Raw genomic sequence first — 14,685 nt, 5'->3', positions numbered from 1 at the left:
CTAAAAATCGTTCGAGCAATCAGAAATTGTGATCGGAAGAAAAACACTACACCATCAACGAACCAATCTTTGCTTCCCATCTATTACAACCAATCAAGAAAATCCAAATTTTGGTTTGACAAAAATCCAATCGGACGTCTATTTTTTATAATCAAACAATTTGGTAAACCAAAGGGAGCTCATAGCAAAAGAATATAAATTTATTAATACACAAAGCAATGAATAGCAATGAATGCAGAACTGCCAACAATATAAAAACACCCTCCCTAAAACCAAACCAGATCAATGGGGTAAATAGCATGTGTCCCTAATAGGAGTGCACTTCCTATATACTGGAGATTCAAGCATGCATAATATCTTCAGGCCCAATTGAACTGTAAAGTGATGGTGTGCAGCTGATCAGCCTCATAAGTGTGGAAAATCTTCGGATTCCCCCCGTGTGCAGATAAGCACGCCTCTGTGTTAAACACTTACGCAGCCATTACTGACACAGGCAGTGTCAAACCTCCCCAGCGTCAGAGGAAATTCAAGCCAGCTATATGCAGTAGTGTTGGTCCACTCACGTGTGCAGCCTCGGGGCCCCGGCTGCCATGCGATTCCTCACTTCCCAGACGGGACTCGTGGTGTGGCAGCTCTCTCCTCCGTAGGTTGCGGGGTGCGGCGAGTGTAGCCGTATGCGACCCGACCCTGGACCTTGGATGCTGCCGCTGTTTGGAGGAAGGTTGCGGAGGCACGGGGGGAAGCCACGCCTACCGGCCGAGGAGCGTCACCACCACGTAGCACGTGACGCGTTTCATCCAATCAGGATTTCATCAGACGTGTGACGTCAGGGTAAGACGCTTTGCTTTTATGCCCATCTTGGGCTTCCCAAATTTGCATAAAATTTAAAAACGACAGTTCAGCGTATGCCATATATGAACCATGCAAGGGGCAGATCAGGTGTAGCAACACAATGCTCCTATTCATAGGAACACCTTAATGTTCAGATCTTTATTTAAACCAGTTGGCATCAGACTCCCACATCTATAGATTAACTCCGACTCCTTCTTTCTGAGTTCACAATCAAAGTCGCCCCGTCTGGGGCTAATGTTCAGTTTATATATTCCCATGGCCATCAGACCTTTTGGGTTTGCATCGTGATCAGATTTGAAATGTAGCACCATTGGGTTCAATTTCTTCTTATCAACATTAGGGTTCCTTATATTTGCCACATGTTCTCTTAAGCGTACATTGAGGGCTCTGTATGTTTTGCCAATGTATATACGATCGCATGGACAGCGGATCTGATAGACAACCCTTTCAGTATTGCAATCAATTCTATCATTGACATGAAACGATTCAGATCGGTCCCAATTGTAGTACATAGTGTCTTTTTTAATGAACCTACACATATCACAACCTGCACAAGTATACATTCCCTTTTTCTTTTTTTGTATATCTTTTTTGCGCCTGTCCCAACCAAATTCACTGCTGACCAGAATGTCACCCAAATTTGTACTCCTTCTGGCGGCTATATGGGGGTACCCTCCCACAGCCTTTGCTATTATCGGGTCCCTCCCCAACAAATAGAAAGGTGAGACGAGCACTACATACATATTGTAGATACACAGGTTGATATCCCGTAGTGTGGGGTGTTCAGTTTATTTTTTATAATCGTTCGTAATCAGTTGTGCCCATCAACAGAATTATTTTCAACCAATCCAATCAGAATTTCTGATCGCTCAAACGATTTTTTGCTAGAAATTGGACCGTTAGTGGCCTTAAGTCCCCATGTCAATGATCGCCGGCATCAATAAGATGGCTGTGGTCATTTGTAACTTCTGAGGTAACATGTCCACGCATCACTTCCTACTAGCTAATAGGAAATAATGCGCGAGGACAACTTGTGGCCAAATAGTAAAATTACACCTACATTAATTTACTTTAATAAAAAGACTTACATATACATTTAAGTTTAACCCCTTACCACCCACGCATATTAATAAAAAAAAGACAAAAAAATAAATAGTTACCTTAGGGACTGAACTTTTTTAATATGTATGTCAAAAGGGTATATTAATGTTAGGTATTAAATGATGGGCTTGTAATTAGTGATGGACGCAAAATTGAAAAAATGCACCTTTATTTCCAAATAAAATAGTGGCGCCAAACATTGTACTAGGGAAATATATTAAACGTTTTAATAACCAGGACAAATGGGCAAATAAAATGTCTGGGGTTTTACGATAGCATGTATTATTTAAACTGTAGTGAGAAGACTATGGAGGCTGCCATATTTATTTCCATTAAACCAATACCAGCTGCCTTGCAGCCCTGCTAATCTATTTGGCTGCATTAGTGTCTGAACCAGACCAGAAACAAGCATGCAGCTAATCCTGTCAGATCTGACAATAATGTCAGAAACCCCTGATATGCTGCATGCATGTTCAGGGGCTATGGCTGAAAGTATTGGAGGCAGAGGATCAGCAGGATAGCCCAAGCAACTGGTATTGTTTAAAAGGAAATAAATATGGCAGCCTCCATATACCTCTCACTTCAGTTGTCCTTTAAAAATATAATGGCCGAAAACTGAGAAATAATGTTTTTTTTTCCTGTTAAAATGATTTTAGAATAAAATAATTCTTAGCAAAATGTGTCACTCAAAGAAAGCCTAATTCGTGGGGGGAAAAAAGATCTAGATTGTTTCATTGTGTTAAGTAGTGATAAAGTTATAGGTGAATTAATGGAAGGAGCACTGACAGGTGAAAATTGCTCTGGTACAGAATGACATTTGCATAAAGGCAGGGCCGGACCTCCCATGGCACAGCCTGAAGCACCTGTTTCAGGGGGCGTTTACATGGGGGTGGCGCCTGATGGTGCATAGAGCGGGGTTTGGGCTTGGGGACCGGGGTGTCCGGCAGAAGTGGGGAGGAAGGCCACCATCCTTCTTCCCTCCCTCTCCATGGGCCCCCCTCCTGTCCTCATGCAGAGTGGTGCAGTGGTGGGTTTTGTAAATGACTCACCTGTCCTGCTCCATGTGACGTGTCCATCCTCTCCAGCAGCCGACTCCTCTCTACTTCCTGTTTCCCTACATGACATGTCATACACGCGTCATACAAAGAGCGGGCGGGCAGAGAGGAGCCGTTCCTCTCTACTTCCTGTTTCCCTGCATGACACATCATACACGCGTCATACAGAGAGCGGGCAGGCAGAGAGGAGCCAGTTCCTCTCTACCTCCTGTTTCCCTGCATGACATGTCATATACGCGTCATACAGAGAGCGGGTGGGTAGAGAGGAGCCGGTTCCTCTCTACTTCCTGTTTCCCTGCATGACACGTCATATATGCGTCATACAGAGAGCGGGCAGGCAGAGAGGAGCCGGTTCCTCTCTACCTCCTGTTTCCCTGCATGACACGTCATATACGCGTCATACAGAGAGCGGGCGGGCAGAGAGGAGCCGGTTCCTCTCTACTTCCTGTTTCCCTGCATGACACGTCATATATGCGTCATACAGAGAGCGGGCAGGCACAGAGGAGCCGGTTCCTCTCTACCTCCTGTTTCCCTGCATGACATGTCATACACGCGTCATACAGAGAGTGGGCGGGCAGAGAGGAGCCAGTTCCTCTCCACTTCCTGTTTCCCTGCATGACACGTCATACATGCGTCATACAGAGAGTGGGCGGGCAGGAGGAAGACGTCTCCCCAGTCACATCACACACCACCCCTCATACCTGCAAGGAAGGGAGGAGATGTCTCCCCAGTCACAACACAGACAGCAGCTGATTGATCAGTCATTCTCAGAAATGCCTGGTGATATGCTGGCTGCTGATACTAATATAAGATACACATTATTTTATATTACTCCAGCCTCCTCTGTGTGGTCTGTAATAAAAGTACTTTGTGAAGAAAAGTTTCCTTAATCTCACCAAGCGTAACTGATGATCGGTCAGCCTGAATTCTCTCGATCTGTTTTGTATTTTGCAGGGATTAATCGGATGGCCGGGGGTGACGGGACAGCCGGGTGATAAGGTAAGTATGGAGTGTCTGTGACAGTTCAGCTCATCGGGTGTGCAAGGGAAAATGAGGCAATGTCTCTTATTATTATTATTATTTATTAGATTTATATAGCGCCAACATATTACGCAGCGCTGTACAATAAATAGGATTACAGACAATGATAACAGGGGTGACAGCACAATACAGGTAATAGACAATAGATACAACAATACAGGTAATATGCAATAAGATACACAACACAATACAGGCAGTAATACAAGGCCAGATCATACACTGGAGTGGTAGTGCTGATAATACAAGTTCCCATATTCTGGGTAGGGTGTACAATCAAGTATGATACACAAGGGGAGAGGGCCCTGCCAAAGGCTTACTGTCTAGAGGAAGGGGGGAGGTTCTCAGGAGAGAGTTTTAGGTGGGGGCAAGCCTGATGGGCAGTGGGAGAGAGTTCCACAGGATGGGGGCAGCTCTAGTGAAGTCCTGTAGTCGAGCATACACATCCATCTATCTCATCCAGCCTGCAATGGGTTTGTGAGCCTGATACACCCCTCTCAGCACACTGGTGTCTCCAGGCGCGTGCCTAGAGTACCTAGTGCTAAGTCCGGTTCTGTGTGCAGGTATATGTGAGGATAAACCTTAGCCTATGTAGATCATTAGTATCCTGCATGTTTCAGGTCACACTGCATCATCAGCTCTGGAAATGCTACCAGGATCCCAGGAGTCTGCTGCCCAATTGTGACACTAACTGCATCATTGCTGAGTCCCGCCCATAAAGAATAAATGTCAGTTAGCTGCAGTGTTGGATGGAGGAAGTACATGACCTCTCCATATCTGAGTATTTCCTTCACCTCATGGGGACTGAAGAAGTTTCCTGTAGATATGACGAAACGTTGTGAACACAGAAGGAAGCCAGATGAAGGGGGTCTATTTTCCCATCATGCATTGAGGCTTGCTTTGGTTTCTGTCCCGCCTCTTCAGATGTATGGAGACCCCCTGATAGGCCACACTTAGCACACTGTGTGCCAACCAGTCGTGCCAACCTCGCAGCTGCGGCTCCGCCCACTAATGCTGCGTACACATCCCCCTCGGCCAATAGAAACCTCTTCAGGCAAGAGTCTAGTGTGTGAACTGTGGCCTACGAGCATTAGGTAAATCGGTAAAATGTCAGCCTCTAAGCGATGTGTTTGTGCTTTCAGGGTCGCACCGCGGCGGATGGAGAGAAAGGAGATCTGGGGGTCAAAGGTGACAAGGTAACCGTAATTCCTAATATTATTCACTGTGGCCGTCATCTATCTCATCCACCCGAAACAGATCATTCCGTGTTCAGTGGAGCCTGTAGACTGAATCCTCCTGACAATGCCTTCTACAGGGGTTGGACAAAATCATGGAAACAACTAACGTTTTGGCATCATAATCTTTGAACATGCTTTAAGCAATCAAAACTTGACATATCTTAATTTTTTTTATTAATTTTGATAATTGATATGTTTAATTAAAATAATTGTTTTTTACAGATATTTAAACCAAAGTTGGTTATAATTTCTAAACATGGCAGATCTCTCAGACTTTCAACGAGGCCAAATTGTTGGTGCTCGTATGACAGGCGCTACTGTAACAGAAGCTGCCCGAATGCTTGGCATTTCAAGAGGTACTGTCTCAAAAGTAATCACTGACTTTGAAAGAGAAGGAAAAACGTCCTCAGCAAAGCACAGTTGTGGCCGAAAATCGAAGTTGTCTGAGAGAGACCGTCGGACTCTAAATCTAATTGTTAGAAAAGCTCGCAAGACCACGGCTCCTAAAATCACTGCAGAGCTGAATGATCACCTACAGAATCCAGTTTCCACAAAAACTGTTAGTCGGGAGCTGCACAAATCTGGATTCCACTGAAGAACTGCAATTAGAAAACCTCTGCTCTCAAAGACAAATGTTTCAAAGCGTTTAGAGTGGTGTAGAAACCACCAGAATTGGTCCCTCGAGCAGACGAAAAATGTGATTTTCTCTGACGAATCAGAGTTTACCTTATTTCCGACCTCCGGCCGAGTGTACGTTTGGAGACAGCCAAAAGAAGCATTTCATCCAGACTGCCTTCTCCCAACCGTAAAACATGGCGGGGGTTCTTTGATGATCTGGGGTGCTATTTCTTGGAAATCCGCCGGGTCAATGATTTCCCTTTATTTATTTATTATTATTTAGTATTTATATAGCACCAACATCTTACGTAGCGCTGTACAGTATATATATATTGTCTTGTCATTAACTGTCCCTCAAGGGAGCTCACAATCTAATCTCGACCATTGTCATATGTCTATGTATGTGTTATGTAGTGTAAGTACTGTAGTCTAGCACCAATTTTTAGGGGGGATCCAATTAACTTATCTGTATGTTGGAAGAATTAACAGCCGAGACTATTTAGGAATTTTGGGCGACCAAGTTCATCCTATGGTTCAGGAACTGTTTCCGGAGGGGAATGCCATCTTTCAAGATGATAATGCCCCAATCCATACAGCTAGAATTGTTAGAGAATGGCACGAGGAATATTCTAATGAAGTTGAGCATCTCATCTGACCACCACAATCCCCAGACCTCAACATTGAGCATTTATGGTCATTATTAGAGATTCAAGTAAGAAGTCGATTTCCTCCGCCATCGTCTCTGAAAGAACTGGAGGGAGTTTTAACTGAAGAATGGGCTAAAATTCCTTTCATAATTTGTATGAATCAATACCTCGGAGAATTGAGGCTGTAATTGCCGCAGAAGGTGGACCTACACCATACTAAAATATATTTTGTTGATTTTCAAGGTGTTTCCATTATTTTGTCCAACCGCTGTACCTGCGAGGTGATGTCTCTGACCTCCTAAGTTCCCAGCTCTGCACACGTGTGTCCCCCAATATTGTATATTATGGAAGAGGGTGGGGGACACACTGAGGTGGGGGACACGCTGAGATCGGGGACTAGTGATAAGCGTAATGACCCAATTACGATTATGTGAAATTTCACGACATTACGATTATGACTGTAATCCAAATTTTGCAAATTTCACGAAATTACGTGAAATTTCGCGTTTATAGGGAATTTCGTAATTGCGATCTTTTTCGTAATTATGATCGTTGATGTAACACAAACCAATCAGAATTTCATGTTTAACACGCAAATATTCAAAATTGTGTTCCAGTCCAGAGGCTCCTTTGCATTATCAGATATTGCAAGGCCCAAAACCAAGCGTCTCAGCATGACCGCTAAGTGCACCATGGCAAAGAGCACCTGTCTTAGACGTGGCTGCAGAAAGATCCTCCTGATACATTTAATGTGACAGCATGTGCAGGGACCTTTGCATTATCAGATATTGCAATCAGTAATTTGCTTCGGAATTCCGAATTACGGTTTGTATGGCAATTACAGAATTATGAATTTGTGTCGTAGCTGCAAAATTTGCGTCCGTAGTTAAGGAAACACGAAATTTAGAAAATTTCGGCTCAACACTATCAGGGACACACTGAGATGGGAATGGAGAGAGACAGAAGTTCTGCTGTAATGATTCATACAATATGTCACCTCCTCACATCCTCTCTGTAAGAAATCTGGTGGTGAGATTGTGGCTTCTCTCTTGCAGGGCTCTCCGGGGCCGGCTGGTACATGTGGTCCTCCTGGCCTTCAGGGGCAGCAGGGACTGGTGGGGTTCCCTGGCAGCAAAGGACTGATCGGCCTGTCTGGAGTACCGGTGAGTTGGATGTGTTCCGTGTGTGTGTGTGGGGGGGTTGTATTTGGTTGCAAATAAAACCACGATAATAAATCTGAAGGTGTGTTTGTGAAATACTCATCTGAGATGTGTGTGGAGGGGATTGTTTTTTATCGTATAGATATCGATAGAAGGATGTGTGTGTGATGATACAATAGGAGGCAGAGCTCTGTCCTTATTACTGACATCCCTCTTCTTATTTTAGGGGGATGAAGGGCAAATCGGACCCCCAGGACCAAATGGCAGCGACGGACCAAAGGTGGGGCAAATACTGGGCTAGATTTCCATACAGTACATGATAATAATAATAATAATAATAATAATCCGAACATTTGTATAGCGCTTTTCTCCTGTCGGACTCAAAGCGCTCAAGAGCTGCAGCCACTGGGACGCGCTCAGGAGGCCACCCTGCAGTGTTAGGGAGTCTTGCCTTGAACTCCTTACTGAATAGGTACTTGACCTAGCCAGGATTCGAACCCTGGTCTCCCATGTCAAAGGCGGAACCCTTAACCATGCCGCCCTCTGATTGACATGTTACATCTACATCTGTTATAGAGCATGTATTACCCTTCACCTGCAAGTACAGCCATTCTCCAGCAGAGGTCCTCGGTGCTCAGTGATGGTGCTAAACAGCCGGCCAGCCAGTCTAAATTTCCAGACGTGTCCAGGGCCGGCCCTAGACTTTTTGGCGCCTGAGGCAGAATTAGAAAAAATCACCGCCCCCCCCCCTGTCCGTGGGTGGGGGGGGGGGGCCGCCGAGCTGGAGGGGCAGCGGGCAGGAAGGGGGTATTGGGCCTAGTGATGGGGAGGGGGGTCGGACCGTCCACTTACAATATAGTGGGCGGCGTTGCAGGAAGTGACGTCAGTGGAGCGCACGCTGGAACGTGGAAAAGGTGAGTGATCCCCGCCCGTTGCCTCTTAATCATAGAGCTGGTACTTCACTTTTTAAAGCTGGAGGGGAGCGCAGATCGGGGGACCCAGGCGAGGGAGGGGGGGTCCGACCCCCCTCCCCACCGCTAGGCCCAATACCCCCTTTCTGCCCGCTACCCCTCCAGCTCGGCGGGCAGCCCCTCGCACCCATAGACAGTTCCCCGGCATTTCTGCCGCCCCCCCCCCCCCCCCCTCCCCAGAAATGCTGCCTGAGGAAAATGTTTCACCCCGCCTCATGATCGGGCCGGCCCTGGACGTGTCAGAATCCCCCTTCTGCATGCAGAATACATGACATGTTACATCTGTTATAGAGCATTTATTACCCTTCACCTGCGAGTACAGCCATTCTCCAGCAGAGGTCCTCGTGCTCAGTGATGGTACTAAACACCCGGCCAGTCAGTCTGTATTGCCAGACATGTCAGAATCCCCCTCCTGCATGCAGAATACATGACATTGTTGTATATCTCTTTATATATTCAGCTCTGCGTAATATGTTGCCGCTTTATAAATACAATAAATAAATAAAATAAAAATAAATAAATATCAATCTAATAAGCGTATTTCTGTATCCGTTTCTTTAATTGAATTCATTGAATTGTCTTCTTGTGTCTTGGCATTCAGGGTAACCGGGGTCCTGAGGGGACAAAGGGGGTGTCTGGACCCCGAGGAAACCGGGTAAGTAGAATGTATATCCGCCTCTATATGTAACGTACACTAGAAAAATGAGACTATCACACAAAAGTCTATTTATTTCAGTCATCCAACTTAGAAGGTGAAACTAATACATAAAATAGACTCATTACAGGCAGAGCGAGATATTTCCAGCCTTTATTTGTTATTATTTTGATGATTATGGTTACAGCTTATGGGAAACCCAAAATCTCAGCCCATTAAAATGTTGTGAGAAGGTTCAATAGTCTCGGCACAGAGTGTCAGAATCTAATCAGCCGATTCACCCCAAACACCTGCAGAGGCTCCTATTTCATAGATTAGTGTCACCTTTTACGCTGAATTCGTGAAATAAATGCGGCTTTTGCAGGATATTCTATTTTTTCGAGTTTCTCCTGTGAAGTGTCCCCAGCACTGTGCTGTGACCTCATGTGTCATGTGACCTCATGTGTCATGTGACCTCAAGTCATGTGATTGTGTGACAATCTGCTGTGACGTCATATGATTGTGTGACAATATGTTGTGACCTCATGTGTCATGTGACCTCATGTGCCATGTGACCTCGTGTGACCTCATGTCATGTGATTGTGTGACAATGTGCTGTGACCTCATGTGTCATGTGATCTCATGTGTCATGTGGTTGTGTTTCCAGGGCCGGATGGGACAGCGAGGCCTCGTGGGGATGCCAGGACCTCCAGTCAGTATTTCTTCTATAAGTGTATATTCCTGTATATTGTATTCCTGTTATTATGTTGTTGTCTCAGACAGAGATGGGCGGGGCGCCCGTCACCTCCATGCTGTAGGGTGAGGGGTATAGAAGGATAACACAGCTCAATAGGAACAAAGAAAATCTTATTGCAGTCCAAAAATTTGTTCCAACATTATTGCACAAATAAAAGACATTTTTTTCCAGTAAAATGTGATCATCGGTGGACCCTCATGAGAAGGCCAGTATAGCATCAATGATCAGGCAGCCAATTCTTCATGAGAACCGCATGATGTGGGGATGGCCTGGCGTCATAATATGCCGGGAACACCACTACTTCAGCTGCAACAGCTCTTCATCTGGCCCTTATACAGGAAGTCCCTGCAGACCAATCAAATGCAATCAAAGTCATTTTATTATTATTATTTTTTATTTATATAGCGCCAACATATTCCGCAGCGCTTTACAAAGCACAATAAGACGACAAGGGGAACATAGATACACCAACAAATATACAGCAAAGTTCCAAGCAGCACAAATATTGTGACAAAATCAGTAAACATTAGGAGGATGACCCTGCCCTTGCGAGCTTACAATCTAATGGGTTGTGGGGGACACACTAGGTAAGGGGGTGGAGGATGGATGAGGCAGTGATTCTTTGCCTCTGATTACATTGTGACAGAGAAGTAAATAAGGGCTATAGAATGTTATAAGCTTGTCTGAAAAGGTGTGTTTTAAGAGTGCGTTTGAAGATGTCCAGGTTTGGAGCATGACGTTACGTATAGGCTGTGGAAGAGAGTTCCAGATAAGAGGTGATGCTCGTGTAAAGTCCTGGATGCGAGCATGAGAGGAGGTGATCAGCTTAGAGGCCAGGAGAATTTCTTGGGAGGAGTGAAGGTTGCGGGAGGGACAATATCTTGAGATTAGTGATGAGATGTATGGAGGGCACAACTCATGGAGGGCTTTGTATGTTAGAGTCAGGAGCTTGAACTGGATCCTCTGGGTAATGGGTAGCCAGTGGAGGGAACGGCACAGTGGGGCTGCATCGGAAGAGCGTGTGGAAAGGTGAATGAGGCGGGCCACTGAATTTAGAAGGGATTGGAGAGGTGCTAGCCTGTTTTGTGGTAGACCACAGAGCAGGGTGTTGCAGTAGTCTAGGCGGGAGATGATTAAGGCATGTACAAGCATTTTGGTGGCCTCTTGTGTGAGGAAGGGACGGATACGGAATATATTTTTGAGCTGGAAATAGCAGGTGGTGGTTAATGAGGCAATGTGAGGTTTAAAGGAGAGCTCTGAGTCAAATTGGATGTCCCCACCAGATGCCACCCAACACCTCCTCCTGGCCTGGGACAAGGCTCCCCAATACAAGCTAATCAGGAGGAGCTGTTCAGAGCAAAAGCCCATTGTTACTAATTTTCCATACCTAGAATAATGCAGTGACTGAGAGCCCAGCACTCCCATTGTTCAGTGTCTGATAGAAACCCTGTGGAATAGATGTGCAGGCAGATGTGTGACGGATTCACCGGTGCTTAATGTGCCCAGCATATGAAAATGCACACAAAAAGAGAGCACTCAAAGCCTGATTAGGAGTGCCCCTTTAATGTTGTAGTTTTGCTTAAAAAACAGTGTTTTGCCTGGACCTGTGTCCTGGAGGAAGAGGTTGTGTGATGAGATCCAACCCTCATACATTCCTCAGTGAGCAGACCCTGGGCACATTCCTGCACATAGCATGATACTGGGAATGACGTTTCATTCACCTTGAGTAAAAGCATGGTTACTCATATAATCAGCTTCCGTAGATGCTAGCCAAGTAGCCATGTCAAAGTTAACAGCCAGGCGCTAAACCCGAGATGGAGGTACTTGAATCACAAAACGTCTGTCTACCATCTTCCGGGACCGATATACCGCTTCCTCTGCAATGAAATATCGGAATTCACCTATTTATAGACTCTAATTATAGAGAGTCTGAAGAGAAAAACATCTGCTATATTTACCTTTTCATTTGCTTCAGTACTCTCATCAGCGCTAAACCGCCGCATCCCCGCCGAAAAACGAGGGCTGCAGACCCCCCAAATCCCCAGGGGGGGGGAGGGACACTAAGGTCTGCGCTTCCTGGAAGGGGCAGAGCTCTCTGCTACAGCTCTGCCTCTTCTGATGTCAATCGCGGCGGATCGCTGCCTCTCCCCGCCCCTCTCATTCTTCCTTCACAAAGAGGGGCTGGAGGGGCGGAGATCCGCACGGCGATTAATGGCAGGAGAGGCAGAGCTACAGCTCATAGCTCTGCCTCTCAGAGCAGCAAAATCCACGACCAAGTTGGTCGTGGATGTTTGCCCGGGGATTTGGGGGGTCTGCAGCCCTCGTTTTTCGGCGGGGATGTGGCGGTTTGCCACTGATGAGACTTCTGAAGCAAATTTAAAGGTAAATATAGCAAAAACATTTTGCTTCAGAGTCTCTTTAAAGCAGAGAATGTCAGGAATATGCCTGTATCATCCTCTGTGGCTTCTGGTCAACAGATGCCGAGATATGACCATTTCAAGTATTTCCTATTCTTTTCTGTCTGTCCTGACAAAAGGGGCAGATAAAGGTCCTGTGGCAGACACTGCCCATCTCACCTTACAATCTCCTCCCTCCAGCGTAGAGAGGGTTACATAGCTGGACACACAGGCTGTGAGAGAATCCTTCTTTTGCCATCCATATACCATCAAGGATTGGCTGTGTAACCATGGACCTACAGAACTTTCCATAATTGGACTATTATACGTTCTGTATGGACTTGCAATTCCAAAGGACATATGTTAACTTGACAAACTGCTCATGACATTATATTATTTTTTCACGCTTATTCCTTTTATCTTTGTATCGATCTGATTCAATTGATGTATTGAACAATTTGCATTTTCTGAGATAACCGTTTTCTTATTAATATTGTTAAGTTTTGCTATCTCTAGAAAGGTTGTTGAATTAACCCTTTTTCCTACAGGATTTAGCTAGAGTTAAAGAGACTCTGAAGCGAGAATAAATCTCGCTACAGAGCTCATAGTTAGCAGGGGCACGTGTGCCCCTGCTAAACCGCCGCTATCCCGTGGCTAAACGGGGGTCCCTTCACCCCCAACCCACCCCCGCAAACCTTGGTCGTAGAAATGGTCGTTCCTGGAGGCAGGGCTAACGGCTGCAGCCCTGCCTCCAGTCGCGTCTATCAGCGCCGCCTCGCCCCCGCCCCTCTTAGTGAAGGAAGACTGAGAGGGGCGGGGGAGAGGCGGAGATACGCGCTGACAGACGCGCGTGGGGCAGGGCTGCGGCGGTTAGCCCTGCCCCAACCAGGAAGAGGGGATGCGCTGCACGGAGGGGGATTTGGGGATGAAGGGACCCCCGTTTAGCGGCGCGATGGCGGCGTTTTAGCAGGGGCACACATGCCCCTGCTATCTATGAGGTCTGAAGCGAGATTTATTCTCGCTTCAGACTCTCTTTAAGGTGGCCACACACTACCCAATAAAATGATCCGATTTTACAGCTATTCGATAAATATGATTGGATCTCCCGAAAAAAGCGAAAGCTTTTTTTTCATTCGACTGAAAAATCCGGTGGGATTTCCTGTTTTTTTTTTATGTTTCTCCAATTTTTCTAAAGATTGTATGGTGTGTGTTAGATAGTCAATTTATTAATATACTCACCCTAGCAATTTTCTCAGTTTCCAATAATTTTTATCCTAATTGGGGAAAAATTTTATGTGTGGTACATTGGTCATATTTTTGAAATGTTACAATCAGTCAGAAAAATTGATTGCAATTCTTGAATTGAACAGATATTTAAGAAATTGTATGGTGTGTGGCCACCTTTAGACTTTGCGTATTCGCACACTAAATTGCGAATTGGTGGCAACAACCTGGTCTCTATACAAGATCACAGATTGTATTGATTGTACATACAACCGAAATTGGACTGTGTGTGGACTCGCCAACCAATCCAGAAGGTTACTTTGCCTGCAGTGCTGACGGCCTTCAGGATTCCCTCAGTGTCTGAGGTTGAATGGTAAACTGAGGCAAAGGGAACAGGAAGTGGAGGGTGACGTCACATTCCGTCACAGATACCTGGAGGGGAGGGGCCGCTGTATGGATAATCCGTGTTTTCTCCTCCCTGCAGGGTCACCGAGGAGTCCCGGGTCCGGAGGGTACAGAAGGACTGCCTGGTACACAGGTTCCCGCCATGCACTATATATACCCGTTACCTGCTGCAGGTCTCAGCTTCTTCTAAACAGCCATACATTACCCAATCTGATTGTACAATCTTTCTAAACATATGAGGTGCACCCTTATAAAGCATACATATGGAGATTGTACAATCAGATTGTATAGTGTATGGCCAGCTTTGTGTTTTCCGTTTGCTGCCTTTATGTTGCTTAGAGATCACTGAAAGCCTGATTGAGGCAACTCGTGTATTCAGCACGACTGGAGTTATGTATGCAATATGAGCAATGCTTCTACAACACACAGCACACGCTTCAAGATCACGATACTTAAAAAACATCTGAAGTGAGAAGGATATGGAGGCTGCCATATTTATTGCTTTATTGCCTTTTAAGCAATAGCAGTTGCCTGGCTGCCGTGCTGATCCTCTGCCTCTCATACTATTAGCCATAGCCCCTGAATAAGC

At 45.7% G+C, this 14,685-nt stretch overlaps 1 protein-coding gene across 1 annotated transcript in view; it reads left to right on the top strand.

The window, feature by feature from the left end:
- Positions 1–14,685, top strand: part of LOC137527509 (collagen alpha-1(XI) chain-like) — a 197,329-nt gene that overhangs the window by 53,314 nt on the left and 129,330 nt on the right. The window contains exons 12-18 of the mRNA XM_068248027.1: positions 3,963–4,007; positions 5,189–5,242; positions 7,605–7,712; positions 7,936–7,989; positions 9,282–9,335; positions 9,982–10,026; positions 14,176–14,229. Of these exons, the coding sequence (XP_068104128.1) occupies positions 3,963–4,007; positions 5,189–5,242; positions 7,605–7,712; positions 7,936–7,989; positions 9,282–9,335; positions 9,982–10,026; positions 14,176–14,229 (414 nt within the window). The remainder of the gene's footprint in view (positions 1–3,962; positions 4,008–5,188; positions 5,243–7,604; positions 7,713–7,935; positions 7,990–9,281; positions 9,336–9,981; positions 10,027–14,175; positions 14,230–14,685) is intronic.

This window comes from Hyperolius riggenbachi, chromosome 8, assembly GCF_040937935.1.
Source record: "Hyperolius riggenbachi isolate aHypRig1 chromosome 8, aHypRig1.pri, whole genome shotgun sequence".
In the NCBI taxonomy this organism is placed as follows: domain Eukaryota; kingdom Metazoa; phylum Chordata; class Amphibia; order Anura; family Hyperoliidae; genus Hyperolius; species Hyperolius riggenbachi.
Note: the sequence above shows the minus strand (reverse complement) of the source record. Positions and strands in the feature narration are given on the sequence as shown.